We start from the raw sequence: 16,137 nt of genomic DNA on the forward strand, positions 1-16,137 counted from the left end.
ATTTTTCATTAATTCTTATCACACTATGCTTTTTCCGTCTTGGCAAAGGACAGGTCTTAAAAAGACTAATGACAAGACCTGACTTAAAAAGAAAGCAGCTACATGTTATGAAAATGTAAAATCACAGTAACAGCAAGCGCAGTGGCGGTGGCGGCAATGGCAGAAGCACAGCAGACCCAATCCCAGATCGGGTCTGCAGTCACTCACCAGGGTTGCAGTCCGTGAGCAGGGAGCAGATGGAGAGGAGGACTTTAGAAATGGTGAGGGCCGGGCTCCAGTTGTCCTTCAGGATGTCCAGACAGATCACGCCTTGGCTGTTAATATTACAGTGATAAATTCTTGTTCGGAAGGTAACCTAAAAGAAAACGTAAAGTTGTTATGAACAGACATACCTTTTATTTGACAAAATAATCTAAAGGCCACTGGTTCAACCATATATTTAATTTTTCCTTAGGCACATGAGAAGAATTAATTTAAGAAAATCATTATTTTAGAACTTGTCATTCTGGGCACAGAGAACTAAAGTCCAATAGCAAAGTCATGATACTCTGCTTTTGTTAAAGTCTCATCATTTAACTCATATTCTGGGGGCTGAATTGATTTTTGGTGCAATTGTAGGAATGTTCCTAAGAGGAAAACAAACTTTGATCTCTACAAAATGTTCAGAAAAAAAGTTCTTGTGAATAAAAATTTTAAAGGAAATTTTTGTTGGATTCCAGTTGTTTTATAAATTTACATTTATAAAATTCAAGAAAGCATGGAAGAAAATAATTATTCTATGTCATAATTTAAAGACAAAAATTGGGGCATGTGTATAAATAATGTACCTAGTTTACAGAAAAACTGTATTAATTCTAACTTTCAAACTCTTCCCTCCTTAAATTCTGTCTGGATGCAATATCAGTGCAGCCCACCTCTTCCCTATGAGAGCGACAGCACCACTCCGCTTTGCTTAGGTATGATTTTGAAATATGTAGCCAATACTTTTAAAGAACTTTGACTGAAAAGTCCAAATCAGTTTTATAACTCAGAACTGTTTTTACAGAAGTCTTATGTAAGCAACAGTGAGTTTTTAATGCTATGCACTAATACCATGTTTATAAATGTTCTCAAATTTAGACATTGAAATGTAAAGGAATCCTGGTGTTCTGCAGACCATTTTTCTTGAACCCTAAGTTCGAAATGGCTCTGAACCAAGAAATGACACATGGCAGATCTCTGTAGATGTGGTCACCCCAGCAGGGTGTCCAGCATCCACTCAAACATCAGGATTTACTTTACTCATCTGATGTTCAGTCCCAGAAAGTACAGACCCGTTGTCTGCAATTGCTGATACCACGGCACCATTCTCGGCTAGATTAGTGCTCCTATTGAGAACTGCCCTTCATGCCAGACCAGAAAACCTCAATGTCCCTTCTTATCAAAACATATCCCACACACTTAGAAACACTGGAGAAAAGAAAACGAACTTTTTTTAAAATGCACAGGTGACTTTGCAAGGGCAAAGCCCAGATGCCGGAACCGAAAACGGAGTATCACAGGAAGTCCACGAGCTGACAGCGTAGTTGCCAGTGGTGAGGCTTAGGGAAGCGAGAGGGGGTGAAGGGAGAAGTCAGTCTTAGAAAGGGAGCCTTGGGTTTTGATGCCCTTATGGAGAAGGAAAGATGAAGGTTTAGGTCTGTACATGGCAAAGGGTTGAAAATGAGAGCCCCTTCATACATTTGGACGCTTGAGCAGCTTTCAGTAAATGAATGGACTTGAAAAGGTAACATCTTAGGTGGAAACAGCAAACGCTCTTGCCAGAGAAAGTGTGGGCTCTGGCCTGGAAGAAAAATTGTTTCCCCTAAGAATTCTAAATCCTGGGCACATACACTATGCAAAGACTAAAAAATAGCATAAATTATTTATTATTATCATCAAATATACGTTTAAGGTAAAAAATACTTAAGGGGAGAAAAAGGATCACCGCATTATGATGAAAAGAACAATTCATCAGGGAAATATAACAATTCTTAATCTGTTATACCTAAAAACATAGAAAAGTAAAAATTGGCAGAATTATAAGGAAAACATGACATATCTACAGTCAAACAGGGACATTTACACTACAGTAGTTAAGAGAGCTATCAGATAAAAATATAATAAGGATAATGAAAATATAAATAACCAAATTAATAAAATCAAGATACTAAAATGAAGATAAATTCCACACTCAACAATTAAAGAACAAATTCTTTTCTAAGCACATAAGAAACATAAAAATTGATCACATGCTAAGCCACAAAGACGCTTAACATATTTCAAATAATTATTAAGACCACAAAGACCCCCCATCATATATCTGGAAACACATTTTCAAATAACTCTTGGGTTAAATAAAAATAAACAGCTACATTAACAACTGAATGACAATGAAAATGCTGGGCTGCCAGCAACAAATTTGTGATTTGACTAAAATAGTTGTATAAGAAAATTCTACAGTTTCAAAAGTATATACAAGGGTCCTCGGGTTACAACACTCTTGACATTTTGAGTTTATGATGCTCATTTCCCATAAAAACTTTTAAAAAATTTAGCTGTGAGTGTTTCGGCTGAGGCCACCAGCATCATGCTCACAGACGAGGCGGGCGGACTGGCTGCAGGCGGCAGAAGACCATGCGGTGCGGTGTACAGTACAGTACATTTATGTCCTTTTCCTTGTGCTGTGGCTTAGTTGTGTTTTTATGTTCTAGATTATGATTTTACCACTGTGTTAGAATAGGTAAGCGACATAGGTGAGGGTGTCTCTACTGACACCCAAATTTGGGTTATGTTACTGTCATGGGAATGGAACTGTGTCGTAACCGGGGGACACCCTGTTTGAGAAAGGAAGAAAGACATTTAATGAGTTAAGTGTCCAACCAAGGATGGTAAAAGAACAGTAAATCCCATAAAAGTTGAAATAAATAATGAGCAGAAGTTAATAAAATAGAGAAGATCCAGTAATATTGAAATTGCAGAAAAATCAGAGTCCCCATCCCTTTAAGGGCTAGCTGAAAAGACAAAATATTTTTATAATCCAGTGTAAATGGTAAGTGGCTTTTATACATAATAACGATATGTAAAAACCAATCAGATATTGATAGGTTACTCGGAGCCAGTAAATTCTCAAAACAACTCAAGGAGAGAAGTAGTATTATTGTTCTCATTTTAAAAAGAAAGAAATTGTAACGAAGTGAGGTGTTGGATGTTAACTAAACTTATTGTGGTATGTTTCATAATATATCTATATGATATATCAAATCATTATGTTGTACACCTAAAACTAATTCACTGTTGTATGTCAATCATATCGCAATAAAACTGGAAAAAAAAGTCTGATACACAGACAGGTTAAAGAAATGGCTCATGGTCCCACAGCAGATAGGTGGTGGAGCCAGAATTTGAACACAATTTTGTTGATCCCAAAATCTATGCTCTCCTACTCAGCCTCAATGCCTGTTTTCATTTAAACTTTTAATTTTGAGATTATACATTCACATAAAGTTGCAAGAAATAATACAGACAGATCACATATATTCTTCACTCAGTTTCCCTCAATGATAATATCTTATATAACTACAGGCAGTACTGGGGTTATGAACAAGACAGGTTCTGTGTTTGTTTGTAAGCTGAATTTGCATATAAATTGGAACAGGTATATTCACCTATAAAAAGCAATTTAGACCGATGTTTGTCTCAACACAGTACTTAATTTTACTTTTCTGTGCATATAAATACTTAAACATTTTCAAATACAATTTTAAACAATCTTGGATGATGCAGAAGATGATGGCCTTGTTGGAGAGGATAAAACTGGTGTTAGAGAGTCAGTTTATTGAAATAAGCATCAGGAGAGGTTTGTACAGAGCTTTGGCTTTTCTCATCATAAATGGCCCTGTAGCATTTCAGGCCTTCAGCAACTATATGGTAACTTTGGTGAACCTCTCTGTATCAGGATCTTGCTCCTCTAACTTTGCCATTCCTGTTTCAATGAGATGAAAAGTATCCACCAACTCCTCTGTAGAAAACTTCTGCTTTCTTGAGTTTCTAGGTCCCTGCTTTCTTCCTTGAAAGCTATCACAGGCTGCTCTAGTTCCATAAGGTCTTCACTGGTTAGTTCTTTGCCATGGAGTTGAATAACTCTATGATACCATTTTCACTGATGTCCAACTGCAGTTGATTACCAATAGCCCAGGGGTAGTCAACCTGGTCCCTACTGCCCACTAGTGGGCATTCCAGCTTTCATGGTGGGTGGTGGCAGAGCAACCAAAGTATAAATAAAAAGATAGATTTAACTATAGTAAGTTGTTTTATAAAGATTTATTCTGCCAAACTTAGCAAAAATCTGATATAAAGTACTTGGTAAGTAATTATTATTATATGCTTTAACTTGCTGTAACTATGCTTTATAAATTTTATAAAGTAAAGTTACTTCCCTACTTTATAAATCACCATTACTGTGGAACCAGTGAGTGGTTAGAAAATTTTACTACTAACAGAGATACAAAAGTGGGTGGTAGGTATAAAAAGGTTGACTACCCCTGCAATAGCCTTTATGGAGCTCTGTTTGTAAGTATGAGTTATACATAAGTCAGATGTTTATAACTTGGGGACTTACTGTATAGTATTTTATCATAGGAAATTGACACTGATATAGTCCATTGACCTTTTTCATATGTCTTCAGTTTTGTATGCACTTATGTATATATGCTTCTATGCAATTTTTAATCACATGTAGATTTGAGATCCCCACCACAGTTGTGCAGAACGGTTCCATTACAAACATCCTTAGTGCTGCCCTTCAATAGTCAGTCACCTTCTCCCCCTTTCTTGACAGTCACTACTCCGGTTCCTCATCTCTACGATTTGGTCATTTCAACAGTGCTATAAATAGAATCAGACAGGATGTAACTTGTTTGAAATTGGCTCTTTCCACTCTGCATAATTCCCTTGAGATCCATCTAAGTTTCGTATGTATATCAATAGTTTTTTTCCTTCCCATTGCTGAGTGAAGCTCCAGGGTGTACATAATACCGGTCTGTTTAACCATTTACCCACTGAGGGTCAAACAGAATGTTTCCAGTTTTAATTTATTACAAATAGAGCTGCTGTGAACATTTGTGTGTTTGTGTGAACATAAGTTTTTATTTCTCTTTGCTACATGGCCACTAGTGCAATTGTGTTGTACGGTAAAATCATATTTAGTTTTGTAAGAAACTGCCATATTTTTTTTCCTAGGGCAGCTGTACACTTTACATCCCCACCAGCAGTGTCAAACAGTTTCTCTGCACCCTTGTTGACATTTAGTGTTATTACTATGCTTTATTTAGCCATTCTAACAGGGTGCAGTGATACCTCATTGTGGTTTTAATGTGCATTTCCCAAACGGCTAATGATGTTGGATACTTTTTCATGTGCTTATCTGCTCTCTGGATACCCTCCTTCCTCAATGAGAACGTTTCTCGCTTTTGCCTATTTTCTAATTAGATTGTTTTTTTTTTTACTGTTGACTTCCCGGTGTTTAAAGTGGAGATGTTTTATTAAAAGTAAAGTATAATTAGATGAAAAAATAAAGCATGAGCTTGCAAAAGCATATTGTGAATTGTTTTTGGACAGAGAATGCTTTACTTCAACATTTACTAGTACTGATAAAAAGTATCTACTTGGGATCTACTTGGGATGTCTGTCAACCTCTGTCCTGACAAGTGTTTATGAATGAACCACACTGAATTAAACAGGTAGGTTGGCTGGCCCTACATGTTCTAATGTATAGACTCCCACAAATGCCACCTTTGAAGCTGGGAAACGTTCACGATCCCCGAGTTTCAGGAAGTGTCACTCACTCACCTGTCGTAATGGAAGCTGGACCTCTTTGGGATACCCTCATCATATGCCTACTTCTATTACCACACTTGCCACAGGACTTCCTCACCAAACTATGAATGACTTAGGAAAATATTTTCTTTCAAATGATGTCCAATGAAGTGCTTGGCACACAGAAAGAGCCCACTGTTCACTGCACAAACGCTAAGACATGACAGGCTACTGTTGAAACAGACAAGTGCCCCTCTGAGGAGTTGTAACATACTATTCTTCTTTAGGCAGAGAACGGTTAGAACTACCATGTATAGCAGGCTGAAAGTGGGAAAATTGTGGAGAATACCCTGAGGAAACGAGATATTTTTAATCTCTCTCTATACCATAGTGCTACTTGACAAAATTGTTCTATAGATTAAGATATGACAGAAGTGATTTCATACAGGTTAAACCAATAATCAAAAATACAGAGTAAGCACTCCATATGTGCCAGGCACTCCAACATGACATTTAAAAAAAATTATTGCTATTGCCTATTTAAAAGTTAAAGAGAACTTAAAAAATGTGTGGCCTGGTCACATCAGCAGAAGTGTTTCACAATCAAGGCAAAAATTTGCTAGTAAGAGCCCTCGAAATAGCCAGCATTCTCTTCCAGACCCTATCAACAAACCTGGGGGAATGAGAAAGGATACATGCAAGCGGATCCGATCATGTCTGCAGTCCTTAGACATTAGTGATGCAGAAGTAGAAAATAATGTTCTGAATACTGACAAATGTCAGCATTTTAACTGTCAGGAGGAGATTTTTAGAGGCCGAGAAGGCACCCTCCTCCCACTCTCGCCCTACAGAAGACGGCTCTGATTTCTGACTCAATTTTCCAGAAAGCCCATCATGTTCTATCTTGTTCAGGGACTGGGCAGCGGAACATTCTTCACTTCAACCCCCTGACAAATAACAGATAATAAAAAATGACTGTAAAGGAAATTCTAGTTCCACTGTGGGGGCTAAGACGCACCGAGTTGTGTCTTTCACAGCCTACCCTTGTATGTGCCTTTATTACTGTGTTTGAAGCCCAGCTCCATGCTGATGTTTACCATGATAGCTATCATTCCTCAAGGAGAGGTCAAATTATATTGAGAACATTGTTCAAAGGCAGGGAAGTTAGTATATTTGAGAAGTTTCCATTTATTAAACACATTTTAAAAACATGATTTAGATATAGTGATACCAAAAACTTATTTATCCAGAATGGCCAATTCCCAGATAACTCTGGACGAGAAAGGTTTTAATTTATGTGTGATATATAAATACCCACACAGGCGTGTGTGTGTGTGTGTGTGTGTGTGTGTGTGTGTGTGTGTGTGTGTGTGTATGTGTGACAGGCAGAATAATGCCCTCATGAAGTGGTAGCGAGATTCCTCTAACTTTGTTTTTCTTTCTGAAGATTGCTGTGGCTATTCAGGGTCTTTTGTGGTTCCACACATATTTTTGGAATATTTATTTTTTTACTTCTGTGAAATACACCATTGGTATCTTCACAGGAATTACGTTGAATCTCTAGATTGCTTTGGGTAGTAGCATGGACATTTTAATGTTAATTACTCCTATCCATGAATCCAGTATATGCTTCCACTTATTTGTATCTTTTTCAATTTCTTTTTTCAGTATCTTCTAATTTTCTGAGTACAGGTCTTGTACATCCTTGGTTAAATTTATTCATAGATATTTTATTTTTTGCTGCAACTGTAAATGGGACTGTTTTCTTAGTTTCCCTTTCTGACAGTTCATTATTGGTGTATAAAAATGCAACTGAGTTCTAAAAATTTATTTTGTATTCTGCTACTTTACTGAATTCATTTATTAGTGCTAATAGCATTTTGGTGGAATCTTCTGAGTTCTGTATATACAGTGTCATGCCATCTGTTCCTAAGATTATTTTAAAGTATTAGTGACAAAATAAAAACTAGAAAAACCCACTATAAGTGAGGTAAATCACAGATCTTAAAGACACTCTAACAAAACAAAAACTCTCCCCAATGTAAAACAAACAAACAAACCAGGGAATATATAAATATTTCACCTGGAGTAACAGTAAAGGAATTAAACAGCTAGAAACCATAACATGTAAAGATGATACCCACCCTGCTCTGAATGAAACTATAATGTGTACACTTCACTGCAGGCTATAGCTACTTTTTAAAACCTTTTGGGTAAAATTTAAATGATTAAAAATAGACTTTTACAGCATAGACATTTAAATTTAAAGTCTTTCTCAGTTCCTTTTAAGCACAGATATAAAAAAAGTGCAAGCAGAAAATTTCCCCCACCATGAGCAGCGAATCTCTTAAAAGACGGGAGCAACTCCCTCAGTTCCCAGGGCCCTTCCCTGCCATGCAGCAGTAGATCACTCCCAACTCCTGTGGATACTTGCTATGTCTGGGTTAGGAACCAATAATTAAGATTCCTTCTCAACCAATTTATAGAAATTCTACTTATATAGAATTTTCAAAAACATATCTATATTGCATAATGTTCAGTTTGGTTCTTTTTCAAATGTGTTTGCTTTATTAGTGTCTTGTTCTTTCATTATGTTTTCTATTCCACCTTTTCCTCTTTCAATGATTGTCTTGTCTCTTTTGACTTGTTCTATAATCTCAAATTTCAGAAGTGGCACTCTCGCTGATTAGCCCTTAGGGCAGAATCACGGCATGGTGTGAACTGTAATCTCTGAATGTGAGTTCATCCTCAGCACACATTATTTATTTTTCTGTAGAAGTCCTTCGTGCCTTTGATTACAGAGTGTTTTGCACATTTGCTTTTTCGGGGGTCTCAAGGACCACACCAGTTTGAGACCAAATTATGTCCTATATGCCAAAATATAAGACCATAAAAGTCACCCGTTAGGACAGCAGCCTTACATTAACATCTCCATAAAAATCTCTTATAGATGATGTGTCCATTACTTTATTTTGAACAAGATACTATCTGATACAGACACAGTTGCCTGAAATCAGCTAAATCAATGCTTGTTCAGCATGCATGCACAGGGTTCTTCCTAGAGCATTTATAAAAAAGTAGCAAACCCTGGCCGGTTGGCTCAGTGGTGGGGCATCGGCCTGGCATGCAGGAGTCCCGGGTTCGATTCCCGGCCAGGGCACACAGGAGAAGCGCCCATCTGCTTCTCCACCCCTCCCCCTCTCCTTCCTCTCTGTCTCTCTCTTCCCCTCCCGCAGCCAAGGCTCCATTGGAGCAAAGTTTGCCCGGGCACTGAGGATGGCTCCATGGCCTCTGCCTCAGGCACTAGAGTGGCTCTGGTTGCAACAGAGCGACGCCCCAGATGGGCAGAGCATCGCCCCCTGGTGGGCATGCTGGGTGGATCCTGGTCGAGTGCATGCGGGAGTCTGTCTGACTGCCTCCTCGTTTCCAACTTCAGAAAAATACAAAAAAAAAAAAGTAGCAAAGGATAATGCAGAAATTTAACAGAGCTCTAGGAGTAAAACATTAGGAGCACAACTTTATCATTTGAAGACTTAGGTTTTATCAGCCTTTTAAAGGTAATTTTAAAAAGCAATCCAATACTTAAAAATATGGAACAAGTAAGAAATTTTAAAAAAGGCTGGATGTATGAATCTTTTACACATGGGTTTGAAAAAATTTTCCAGTAACATGATAATATACAGATTCAAAACTACTGAATCCTAAACCAGTGGTCTCTTTTTTGGGCTATGGACCGGTTTAATGTCAGAAAATATTTTCATGGACCAGCCTTTAGGGTGGGACAGATAAATGTATCACGTGACCGAGACAAGCGTCAAGAGTGAGTCTTAGAGGATGTAACAGAGGGAATCTGGTCATTTTTAAAAAATAAAACATCATTCAGACTTAAGTATAAATAAAATGGAAATAATGTAAGTTATTTATTCTTTCTTTGCAGACCGGTACCAAATGGCCCACGGACCGGTACCAGTGGGGGTTGGGGACCACTGTCCTAAACAATTGAGGAGGTCAATTATCTCCTCAAAAGATGGTCTGGTATCTACAATTAAACATGTCCACAAATTTCAGTTCAACATTCCCACTGGTTTAATCACCAAGCACATACATAGTAGGTGCTCCATCAATGCCTGGAGTCCATCAAAATCAGAACCCAGAACTCTCTGCGCAGAATATTCCTGCCACGGGTGTCACCTCCCACCCCTAAGGGCAGATCTTAGAACAGCTACTCTTGAACACTGAACTTAAAACCATTATGTGGGCCTATGTGGATTCAACAATACTTATTTATTAATTAGTACTGCATGGAAATGGCATAATTTAACAGATGTCCAATGAACCTACATTCCTAAGACAAGATGATTCATTTCTGCTCTATAATTGCTAAAGTGTCTCATACGTAACAAAAATTAATTACAAAACACAACAGCTGAGGTACTTAATGGATCCCATGTAAAGTGTATAATAAATGACTGACCACATGACACTTGCTGTTAAAGACAGTGACATAAACATAAGGAGAATGCCCTTCTTTTTTGTTTATATTTTTTATAGTTCACACACTACTCAAAGCAATTCTGTAAGATGCAGCATTTTTACAAATCTGTTAAATGTAAAATGGAAATAATATACAGATTTCTTTTAATTCCTAGAAAAGTAACAAATTTTATGTTTGTAGGCATATGAAATGGCAGTTAAATCTATTTTGAGATTAATAATTCAATATACATTCAACACAATACAAAATACTCATTATGACTAGCTGGAAATGACAATTTGCTTTTTCATATAGCCCACAACAGCATACAAGTAAGGTATATTTTAACACGGTCTATAATGAAACAATGTCTAATTCTGTTAATGATACAGTAAATTAATTGCAATTATAGAGTTGGCTGAATGCCCACTCTCTCAGTGAGTGCTATATAACACACAAAAGAGATAGTCTTTGAAAGTGGAAGAGTATTTATAAATACCGTAAAAGTTTCCAAACTTTGCATGTACACTAGGGAGGCTAATGGAACTGCTTCCTTATGTTTACACCATAAAATTAAAAAAACTAGACATGAACAGCCTGGAAACTAATAACCAAATAAAGAAATAAATGCATTTAAAGTGGCTAACAACCAGAGGCAGATTTAATGGTGGGCACACCGGGCATGACTTCTGAAGGGCCCCGCAAAACCCCAACTTTACACTTTTCTTTTTTTTAAAGTTTTTTTAAAATTATTTTTATTTATTCATTTTTTAGAGAAGAGAGAGAGAGAGAGAGAAGTGGGGAAGGAGCAGGAAGCATCAACTCCCATATGTGCCTTGACCGGGCAAGCCCAGGGTTTTGAACCGGCGACCTCAGCATTCCAGGTCGATGCTTTATCCACTGTGCCATCACAGGTCAGGCTACACTTTTTTTCTAATGACAAGGGGCCCAATATTTTCTTCTGCGCCTGGGGCCTCCACTGACCTTAATCCGCCTCTGCTAAAAACTATGCAATGTTTACGTACTATTCTATGTGATTTGCATTTACTACATAATTTAATCTTCACGATCACCCTGTGAGGTGGGTGCGATTATTATACTCCTTTCACGGATGAAGTCACTGAGACACAGGTTCAGAGGAACTCAACTGCTTTAGTTAAGGCAATCCCAGTAGTCAGTAAAGAAGTTACAAAGAGGAGGGAAATAGGAAATAAATAAAAATACACATAAGAAAACCCACACCACAAAAAGATTTTTGAAAATGACAGGAAAAAGAAACAGGAAGAGAATAGTTAAATTTATGTGAATTCTATATTGCAACATTTTGACTTTAGAGAGAAAAGCTAATGATACAGGGACTCAAAAGTTTTTTTCAGACCAAGTTCTGGCAAAATAAGAATGCATGTAAAGTGTTTAGCAAAGAGAAGGAATGTTTACTGATATTCACTATTATTATTACTGTTCTTCTTATGCCAAATGACTGGTCATTTCTTACCAAAGGCAAGAGAACTAAGTAAAAAAGAAAAAACAAGCCCCCCCCCCCCAAGTTTTAATATGACTTGAAAATTTGTCACTTACAATTTATCTAATTTTTGAATTATTTAAATCTCAGCATTTAGAATACTTTAGTGAATAATCTTTAAACATCTGTGGAGAAGAGATACAATGAACTGACTTGATACTCATAATACTGAACTCTGTTATTGAGAGCTAACCAGGTGGCTCACTTGAAAAGCAGAATAAGACTGAAGTCTGACTGGAGGAATGCAACAGTGGGCGCTGAGTGATGAAATAAGGGGCTGGTTTCTTAAGCCTGTACATTTTGATTAGTGGAGTACATGATGGAAAGGTATTCTGCAAATCTGTAAACTTTGTAATAGGGTGGTTACACAGTGTTCCGTCTTAAACTAGCCCCTCGTGGCAAGAATTCTCTCTGGTTGATGACACTGCCTAACTTATTCTTAAATTCACAAAATATCCTTTATATAATCAGTATCACGGAAGCTTTTTGTTTGTTTGTTTACTGTCTGAACAGCTGACCAATGAATACAGGTGAAACAGAAAAAGGAAGGGGAGACAGAATAAAGAGAGGACGGCAACCCCAGCTGCAACCTGAAACAGGTGCGGAAGAGAGGAGGGCGGGGACCGGCTCTGCAGGCGAAGAATAACCAGAACTGGCTGAAAAACCATTTCTGACCATGGCCTTCGGACCCTCTGGAACCCACCTGCTGAAGAGATGAGAGAGAGGGAAGGGTAACTGTACGTAAGAATAGCCCTTGAATGGGTCGAGCATCTTTACACGGAAGGATATCACTCTCCCTCCTCACTCCCTCCCCCATCCCCAAGAAGAGCATCTTTACACGGAAGGATATCACTCTCCCTCCTCACTCCCTCCCCCATCCCCAAGGAAAAGCGGCCCAGAGGCTTTTACTTCATATCAAGAACTGCAGAACTACCGCGGACATCTCTTTGTCTACCTGGCCAGTATTCAAAACTCCCTCCTTAACTAAAGGAGTAGTTAGTAATACGAGGTTAAAAATAGCATCCCTTAAATGTTATTTTTATCTAATGATCACATCATGGGTTTGTTTTCTTTTGAAATTTTCAGGCCTTAAAAAAACAACCACTAGCCGATTTCCTTCCTTTTCTTCTGCCCTCTCCTCTTTATTCGTTCACAGTCTAATCTGTTACCGTTCCGTGGTTTCTGACTTTCCGTCTCTGGTCTCTATTTCCAGCCTCTAGGCTCCCCTGCCTCTCTGGCATCTCAGGGCTTCTGAGCCTGCTCTTCTGGGGTCATCTTTCTCCCTCCAGTCTTCTCTGTAGGACTACTTTCCTTCAAAAACCGTAATAGGCTAATTTTTCCTAAGGATGTGTGGAAATCTATCTGTTTCTAAAAAAGAGTCGAAGAGGAAAGAGTCGAAGAGGAATGATTTAGAATTGTGTGGGGGAAAAAAAAATACACTCCCATTTTCTAATGTTCTAGTCCCACTGTCTGAATCCAAATCCCTAAAAAAGTATCTTAAGTAGTATCTTAAAGACTCTAGGCTGCTTTTTTCTTTACCTATAATTTGCAGCATTCAGCTCTGAATGATAGAAAATTGGTTTCTGCGGCATAACAACAAATACCATCTTTTAAAAGCAAACAACTGCACCCTATGTGGCTTTTAAAAAGTGCCAACTTCATTTTACAAAACAGATAGCTGTATGTATAGCTACATAAAAATTTAAAAAATGAATTTTTGTAGACAGGCTAACAATGAATGTTTATCTATAATGGGAACAAGTTTATCTAAGGTCCTTTAAGGCCAAGGGTTTTATGATACTGATTTTTATCCCCTGTAGGGGAAAGTAGGATGTCAACATGTATTTTGTTCAATAAACAAATGAAAAAATACAGAATATTTAAACATGAAAAGAGACCACACATACCATGACTAAAAATGACAACTAATTGAGAATTTCTGATGTCCCTGGAGTTAGGTTTACACGACCTTTTATTAAAGGGTTAGGCGGGGTAATCACCTGACCAATGTGCAAAATGTAGTCAGTTCTTCAAATTTTGATTAGGGTACTTTTCAAAGTTTTATGATTAATATTTTAGTGAGTAGAGAGTATAACAGTCTCTAACATCACTTGTAATAGGTTTAAGAATATTTCATAAATCTTTCAAATTAGAAAATAAAACTGATAGACATTGTAGCAGTATAACACATATCACTACATTATATAGATCTACTTCAAAAATTTTGAGGTATCTAGGTAAAAATGACTAACAAACTGTCCTCTCCCCTTTATAAGAAGAGTCATGTAATCCTGTCCTGACAACATTCGAAGAATGAACTTTTATCTTCAAAAGCCTGGATGGGTCAGTTTTTCAATATTTTTCTTTTTTGGTCAGAATTATTTAGTGATATATACAGTGTGTCCGTAAAGTCATGGTGCACTTTTGACCAGTCACAGGAAAGCAACAAAAGACGACAGAAATGTGAAATCTGCACCAAATAAAAGGAAAACCCTCCCAGTTTCTGTAGGATGATGTGGGAGCATGTGCGCATGTGCAGATGATGACGTAACACCGTGTATGTAGCAGAGCAGCCCACGGCCATGCCAGTCGAGATGTGGATGGTACAGAGGAAAGTTCAGTGTGCTCTGTGGCTCGCTAAATTTGAATCGATGACCAAAGTGCAACGTGAATATCGGCGCGTTTATAACGAAGCGCCACCACACAGGAAAAACATTACTCGGTGGGATAAGCAGTTGAAGGAAACTGGCAGTTTGGTGGAGAAACCCCATTCTGGTAGGCCATCAGTCAGTGACGAGTCTGTAGAGGCTATACGGGATAGCTACCTAAGGAGCCCTAAAAAATCTGTGCGTGAGCCCACATCAAACTGCACTGAATAGGTATGAAACTGGGAGGGTTTTCCTTTTATTTGGTGCAGATTTCACATTTCTATCGTCTTTTGTTGCTTTCCTGTGACCGGTCAAAAGTGCACCATGACTTTACGGTCACACTGTATAGATTAAAAAACAAAGAATTCAACCTCCTGTTTGTGGTAGAAACTAATGTATCATCATAGTAAGGTAGTTATGTTCACTACCATACTGACAAGTTTTCAAAGACTTGTATTCAGAGGTCTCACACACTGATTTATTTCTCAAGTATGTACTTAACATCTGTATCATTACTTTATAGTTACATGGTGGATTATTTCTGGCCTGGCTAGGAGTAACTATATTCTTCACTGACCATAAAAATCAACTCATGAAAGAGGTTAAGAATAGAGTGTAAAAGAATATATTTAACATTTTATTAAAATTTCTAATTATATTACATTATTACTATCAAAAAATTTTAAGTCAAATCTTTGGTTTGATATTTAATAGTAACTGAGGAAGGTGAAAACGTATCTCCCCTTTACAGATTTGCCTTATAGATTTGGTTCCTGGTGATAATGCAAGTTCATTGAAGTAATCTCACAAACTGAAGCTTTATGTGCTTTAAGAAGATGCTTTTGCATATATATATATATATGTGTGTGTATATATATATATATAGTGTGTGTGTGTGTGTGTGTGTGTGTGTGTGAGTGAGACAGAGAGGGGGGGACAGATGGGGACAGACAGACAGGAAGAAAGAGAAATGAGAAGCATCAATTCTTCATTGCAGCATGTTAGTTGTTTGACTGTTTTCTCTATGTGCCTTAACTGGGGGGCTCCAACAGAGCAAGTGACGCCTTGCTCAAGCCAGCGACCATGGGGTCATGTCTACGATCTCATGCTCAGGCCAGCGACCCTGAGCTCAAGCCGGTGAGCCTGCACTCAAGCTGGCCACCTTGGGGTTTCAAACCCGGGTCCTCTGCATCCCAGTCCAATGCTCTATCTACTGTGCCACTGCCTGGTCAGGTGCTTTTGAATATTTTTATGGGTAAACTTAATGCTATTGCTTTGATTTTAAAATACACATATAGTCTTTCTATTGTTTTTGCCTGTTTGTTACTTCACACAATCTCTTAAAGAAAAAAATAAAGCTGCTCTTAAAGCTAGAAATGCGGTAAGGAAGCAATGTGATTGCTATTCACGAAAACAGTTGTCTACCCACCTTTGCTTCAGCTTTCACAACATGTGAATCAGCCTCAGGGTATTTTTTGTTTGGACTAGTATGATATAAAGAAGTATACTTTCTAGAAAAAAATTAATCTAATTACTTCTTTTTAGTGTATATTTATTAATAAAAATATATCAATTTTGAAGGTCTCTTTTTCTCTCAATTTTTTTTTATTTTACAGTTAGCATAAGGTATTGGCAATACATTTGCATGAATCTAATTC

The 16,137-nt window shown here is 37.7% G+C and overlaps 1 protein-coding gene across 1 annotated transcript in view; it reads right to left on the reverse strand.

Annotated features, from left to right (window-relative positions):
- The window catches only part of UBE2E2 (ubiquitin conjugating enzyme E2 E2), a 322,326-nt gene that overhangs the window by 36,521 nt on the left and 269,668 nt on the right, over positions 1-16,137 (reverse strand). The window contains exon 5 of the mRNA XM_066351320.1: positions 208-355. Coding sequence (XP_066207417.1) covers positions 208-355 — 148 coding nt within the window. The remainder of the gene's footprint in view (positions 1-207; positions 356-16,137) is intronic.

This window comes from Saccopteryx leptura, chromosome 10, assembly GCF_036850995.1.
Source record: "Saccopteryx leptura isolate mSacLep1 chromosome 10, mSacLep1_pri_phased_curated, whole genome shotgun sequence".
Lineage (NCBI taxonomy): Eukaryota > Metazoa > Chordata > Mammalia > Chiroptera > Emballonuridae > Saccopteryx > Saccopteryx leptura.